This window comes from Macaca thibetana, chromosome 1 (assembly GCF_024542745.1).
Source record: "Macaca thibetana thibetana isolate TM-01 chromosome 1, ASM2454274v1, whole genome shotgun sequence".
NCBI lineage: Eukaryota > Metazoa > Chordata > Mammalia > Primates > Cercopithecidae > Macaca > Macaca thibetana.
This window is the reverse complement of record NC_065578.1, coordinates 130,874,240-130,880,289: the sequence shown is the minus strand read 5'-3', so window position 1 is coordinate 130,880,289 and position 6,050 is coordinate 130,874,240. Positions and strand designations below refer to the sequence as shown.

Genomic DNA, 6,050 nt, shown 5'->3' with positions numbered 1-6,050 from the left:
TCATTTTAATGGAAAATAGCTCAGGTTGTCTACCAGCTTTTCCTGAACTCTGTTTTGGGGGTTCTACCCAAAATAAAAAGCTTATAAACACAAAAACAATAATGTTCATGTCTGTGACGGCCAATGTTAAGTCTCTGCTGTTGTCTATGGCTGTTATCCAAAAAGTAGATTCAATTCTGTCATGTATTGGAGTCTGGGAATATTGTTAAGAGATACATACATTGAAATTTGGAGAGCTGCTCTGTATTTATCAATTAGGCAGTGATAATCTTGGATGAAGGCTAGTCTTATTGATGTTGTGAACCAGTTGTTCCCAGGAATAGAGAACACTACACTATTCACTTTGCATTTTCTTATCCACGTAATAGAATTAGTTAGTGGTAACCCTCTACACTTGGAATTGTTTGCCGCTACATTTCTGCATGACACATAGATCTATGCAAATACGTGACCTTTTCCCAAATGGAGAAAATCCAAAAATTCTTAAAATTTTTCATGGGCATACAAGAAGATAGGAGGTGACATCTTAAAACAAGTATCTCTGAACTTTCTTTATAAAAAAATAGCGGCCTCTTTGCTCTATTATTAATACCTCATGTGGTGTTATGAAGGCCCAAATGTAGACAGCAGTTATGAGATATTACAAGAGAAGAAGATAGCTCTGCTGCTTATAGAACCTTATCCAAAAAGTTATCTTTGACTTAGACTGGAGGTGCACACAGCATAGCTCCTAGAGTTCTGTTTATCTCATAAATATTTGTTATTCAAAACTCCATAGGCCAAGAGCTCCTGAAGAGAAGGTCATATGCTAGTAGCAATTGTCATTTTTTCCCTCAAATTTTGCTATAGTATAATTTTGTTTGAATTATAAACTTCAGTCTTTATTATATTTGATTCTGGCATTCTGGCTTGTAGTGCTATAGTACCGGCAATGTTTTAAATGCTTTAGCTTTATGTAAGTGAATATCGGCACACACACATGCACACACACACACAGAGACATAGACACACACACACGCACGGCCAGTTTAGAATGTGGAGTAAGGAACACCAGACAAAGAGGGCAATATAAGAAAGAGAAGACATTGAAAACATTGGGAAGGGGCAGTAACAGAGTGCCAGAGAAGATAAGGCAGCTAGGAGGCGGAAAGACTAAGTGAGGTGGATAAACCAAAAGCATCCTTTTAGGTTAAAGCGGACTAAAAGCTTAGCAATTGTTTAATATCATCATCCTATCCTATAGACGTGGGAATAAAGACTTAGGAAGGTGAAATGAAAATGCAAAATCATACGGGGGCTTTCCCAAGGAGGTATGAAGGAAGTTGAGGACAGGGAGAGCAGCTGGAAGTCAGGGGGTAAGACAAAGTCTAAAAGTCAGGGCTTGAGGGAAATAAGAGGTGAGGTAAGAGGCTCAGGGCTGTGGGAGGCACATTTTTCTCTGAAAAGCAATTTGGATGAGGAAGAGATTTGTCAGTTGAAAAGAGAAGAAGTCACTGCAGGGTACTGAGGAAAAGGTTTGCTGAAATTGGAGATCAAATACCAGCTCTGCCAGTAAGAAGTTGCATCTCCCGGTGAAATGCTGCTGCTGCCATTTCAACTGTTAGCTGTTCTCTTTCCCGGTGGTGACAGTGAACGAGGTGAGAGTCACTCTGGAAGCTCCCAACACTGATGCAGGGTTTGGATTTTAAAAAGCATGCAGCGCTTTCCTAGGTGCAATTGGACACTAAGGGTCTGGGTCTTTCTGTCTCCAGCCCTCTTCAACCATTCTGGTGTTTGGGACTACAGCGTGAAGCCCTAAGGCAGTCAAATGTGTCAGACTTTCTGTGTTCTTTAGACTGTAGGTTCTTGTTTCCTAAATCATTTTCATTCCCATTCTTCTTAATTGTCTACTGCTCTCTTTATCGTCACCATCTTGCTTTTCCACTCTTCACAGCCTTCCAGGGGCCGACCTCCTTTCATGTCATCCAGACCTCATCCTTTACCAACAGTACCTGGGCACAAACTCAAGGCTCAGGCTGGTTGGATGATTTGCAGATTCACGGCTGGGATAGTGACTCAGGCACTGCCATACTCCTGAAGCCTTGGTCTAAAGGTAACTTTAGTGATAAGGAGTTTGCCGAGTTAGAGGAGATATTCCGAGTCTACATCTTTGGATTCGCTCAAGAAGTACAAGACTTTGCCGGTGATTTCCAGATACAATGTGAGTCCAGTCCACTGAACTGGGAAGATTCTCAAGGGCTCTCTTTTCTCTCTTTTTTGCAAGGCGTTGCTCTCTCTGATTCTTCTCCCTTCCTTTCTATTTTACTCAACTGCATGCACACGCTTTTCTAGAGTAGTCTCTCACTCCAGCTTCACACCTTCACACCTCATATTTTAGATTCTTGCTGCCTCTGCACTCTTCTCTTACCCTCAGACTAAGGCTGCTGGTTTGTCTTGTGTGAAACTTCTCCTCAAGGGCCCTTACTTCTCCTACCCCATGCCTGAGTGATCTAACGTGTGGCTTTCTCCCTTAATCCATCTTTTCAATCATCTCTTCCCTGCACCCTCCTTCTGCTGAGAACCTCCAGCTCACTCTTGTTTCTGAAAATGTCTAAATGTTATCATTGGTTTTTAGCTCATCATCATTTTACACCCAAGAACTTTATGCCCACCAAAATCTAAAATCCTAGGTTCTTTTCTCATGCCTTTTTTTCTTATTTGTGTTTAATAACCACAAATATTTGCTCTCTGTTTTCCTTCTACATAGACCCCTTTGAGATCCAGGGAATAGCAGGCTGTGAGCTACATTCTGGAGGTGCCATAGTAAGCTTCCTGAGGGGAGCTCTAAGAGGACTGGATTTCCTAAGTGTCAAGAATGCTTCATGTGTGCCTTCCCCAGAAGGTGGCAGCAAGGCACAGAAGGTCTGTGCACTAATCATGCAATATCAAGGTATCATGGAAACTGTGAGAATTCTCCTCTATGAAACCTGCCCCCGATATCTCTTGGGCGTCCTCAATGCAGGAAAAGCAGATCTGCAAAGACAAGGTTAGTCCTGCTGTTATTTCACTTCCCACTACCTCCTGTAAGATCAAGAGTAGGAAGATACCCAAGGATAGGAGCTTAATTAACAAGTTATTTGGTTCCCAAAGTGAATGGGGTCACTGTCCAAGCTTGTAGGTTTCTGAGTTCATAACCTCTGAACTTGAGTTATAACATGACACTTTTTCTTCCCCTTCCTGCCTTAGTGAAGCCTGAGGCCTGGCTGTCCAGTGGCCCCAGTCCTGGACCTGGCCGTCTGCAGCTTGTGTGCCATGTCTCAGGATTCTACCCAAAGCCTGTGTGGGTGATGTGGATGCAGGATGAGCAGGAGCAGCGGGGCACTCAGCTAGGGGACATCCTGCCCAATGCTAACTGGACATGGTATCTCCGAGCAACCCTGGATGTGGCAGCTGGGGAGGCAGCTGGCCTATCCTGTCGAGTGAAGCACAGCAGTTTAGAGGGCCAGGACATCGTCCTCTACTGGAGTAAGAAATAGCAGGGCCCCAGGCTGGAAATGCCAGGAAGTGATCTTCAGGCATAGAGGGAGGCACTGGGAAAGGATAGAGCTTGAGAAATGAAAGAGGCAGAGAGAAATTGATTGATTGATTTCCAGGACCCCAATCCCAACGAGAGTAAAAATAGATAATCCAAGTTATCAAAAAGGTAGGAATTAAGGACCTGTAAACTGGGTAGAGGAGATCAAAGGATAGACAGATGGTGGGCAGGAATATGAGAGAGGAAGTTGGAGATGACCATACATTGGAAGTAGGTGGGCAAAGGAAGGCCAAGGAATTCTGTGTATAGGATCTGAAGTGACATCCTTTTGTCCTCTCTCATTTGCCAGGAAACCCCATCTCCACTGGCTCGATTGTTTTGGCAATAATGGTGCCTTCCTTGCTCCTCTTGCTATGCCTTGCATTATGGTATATGAGGCGCCGGTGAGTTGTGGGTGTCTTTTTTTGCGTGTTTTTTTTTTTAATGTGTCTCTTCTGTTCACCCTTCCACTCTTTTTTACCATTTTATCTATTTAAAAATTGTTTATCCTCAATCCTTTCACCATATCCTTTCCCCAAACTCCCATCCCTTTTATGTGGACTTAAAAAAAAATTCTGTTAAAACACACATAACATAAGGTTTACCATCTGTACCATTTTTCAGTGTACAGTTCAGTGGTGTTAAGTGTATTCACATTGTTGCACAAGCCATCTTCAAAACTCTCCTGTCTTGCAAGACTGAAACTCTATTCCTAGCATACTGCAAGGTCCCATTTCCCCTCTTCTCCAGGCCCTGGTTAGGACAGTTCTACTTTCTGTCTCTATGAATTCAACTACTCTAGGTAATATAAGTGGAATTATAAAGTATTTGTCTTTTTGTGACTTATTTCATTTAGCATAATATCCTCGTTGTAGCATGTGACAGGGTTTCCTTCCTTTTTTGAAACTGAACAATATTCCACCATATGTGTATAACACATTTTGTTCATCCATTCATCTATCTATGGACACTTGGGTTGCTTTCACCTTTAACTTTCATGAATAATATTAGTATGAACATGGGTGTACAAACATCTCTTATGTGGAGCTCTTTTGTTCTTCTGTTTTTAACAGGTCATATCAGAATATCCCATGAGCCCTCACCATGTCTGCTCCCCCATTCGCAATAAGAACCAAGAAGCCCAAGTTATCCACCCAAAAGTCAATCTTACCATATATCAAATGATTATCAAATTTGATGAAATCAGTGTTTTCATGTATTTTAAAATAAATTAAATTTAAACATCAGCAAAAAAGTACTTAAAACTATAAATTTATTATGAGACTGTATATAATTCACCCAGATTTTACACAAGTTAAAATGTTAGAAAGAATGTATCTCAGAATAAATGAAATATAATACATATGACTTAATGGTGACTCCCTTTGGCTTCCTATTTTAAAACTTTTCTTTTTCTGCTTCTGGTTAAATATCATCTGTCAAAGTGAACCAAATATAATTATACCAGGATCACCGTATTTGCAGAGATGCCGAGCCTTTTTGATGTAATTTCTTCTCTGTCTCTGCCTGGATGACTTTCTAGCCCTGAAGGCTCAGCTGAGATGTTTCTTCCTCAGGAAGCCTTTTCTAGTGCTGTAATAAAAGGAACTATGCAGAGATCCACCTTACACTGTACCCACAGCGTTGGAGATATTTTTGTTTTTCCTCGCCTTCTATTTGTAAGTTCCTTGAGGACAGTGTTCCCTATTTATAGAACTCTGGAAAGATCTCTCAGCTGCAAATTCATTTTCTCAGTAAAAACAATCTGAGTTGCTGTAACTGCCAAGTGAAGTGTTTTCTTTCAGAGTCATCTACTTTCTTTCTTTTTTTCTCTTTAGTTGATATTGTAGATCCTCCTCTTCTTACTAAAATTGTTTCCACTTAGCCAAAAAAAATTATGCTTTCTTTATTTCTGTTCCAAACTCCTTTGGAGAAAACTGCCTTTGGCTTACTACAGCTATGGGCTAGCTTTAAAGGGTCATAGTGAGAGGTGAACCCAGCTAGACTTCCTGGGTTGAGTGGGCACTTGGAGAACTTTCCTGTAGCTAGCAAGAGTTTTGTTAAATGCACCAATCAGCACTCTGTAAAAAACGCACCAATCAGTGCTCTGTAGCTAGCAAGAGGTTTGTAAAATGCACCAATCAGCACTCTGTAAAATGGGCCAATCAGCGCTCTGTAAAATGGACCAATCAGTGCTCTGTAAAATGGACCAATCAGCAAGATTCTAAAAGTAACCAATTGCAGGGAGGATTGAGAAAAGGGCATTCTGATAGGACAGAAACAGGACATAGGCGGGGACAAATAAGGAAATAAAAGTTGGCCACCCCAGCCAGCAGGACAACCCACTTTGGTCCCCTTCCAGGCTGTGGAAGCCTTCTTCTTTTGCTCTTCACAATAAATCTTGCTACTGCTCACTCTTTGGGTCTCTGCCATCTTTAAGAGCTGTAACACTCATCACGAAGGTCGGAAGGTCCCTGGCTCCATTCTTGAAGTCAGG

General features: G+C 41.6%; 1 protein-coding gene across 1 annotated transcript; it reads left to right on the top strand.

Annotated features, from left to right (window-relative positions):
- The first annotated feature begins 961 nt into the window (after positions 1-961).
- Positions 962-4,918, top strand: CD1B (CD1b molecule). The gene is made up of 6 exons (XM_050779765.1): positions 962-1,637; positions 1,934-2,200; positions 2,747-3,025; positions 3,226-3,504; positions 3,864-3,957; positions 4,627-4,918. The coding sequence occupies exons 1-6, from the start codon at positions 1,577-1,579 to the stop codon at positions 4,646-4,648; spliced, it is 1,002 nt and encodes a 333-aa protein (XP_050635722.1). The 5' UTR covers positions 962-1,576; the 3' UTR covers positions 4,649-4,918.
- The last annotated feature ends 1,132 nt before the right edge of the window (positions 4,919-6,050 follow it).

Bases quoted from the DNA above. Each gene is read 5' to 3' on its own strand.
- CD1B (XM_050779765.1), top strand. From the start codon at position 1,577: ATGCTGCTGCTGCCATTTCAACTGTTAGCTGTTCTCTTTCCCGGTGGT. The intron at 2,201-2,746 runs GTGAGTCCAGTC...CCTTCTACATAG, and splicing joins CGGTGATTTCCAGATACAAT to ACCCCTTTGAGATCCAGGGA. The intron at 3,958-4,626 runs GTGAGTTGTGGG...TGTTTTTAACAG, and splicing joins TTATGGTATATGAGGCGCCG to GTCATATCAGAATATCCCAT.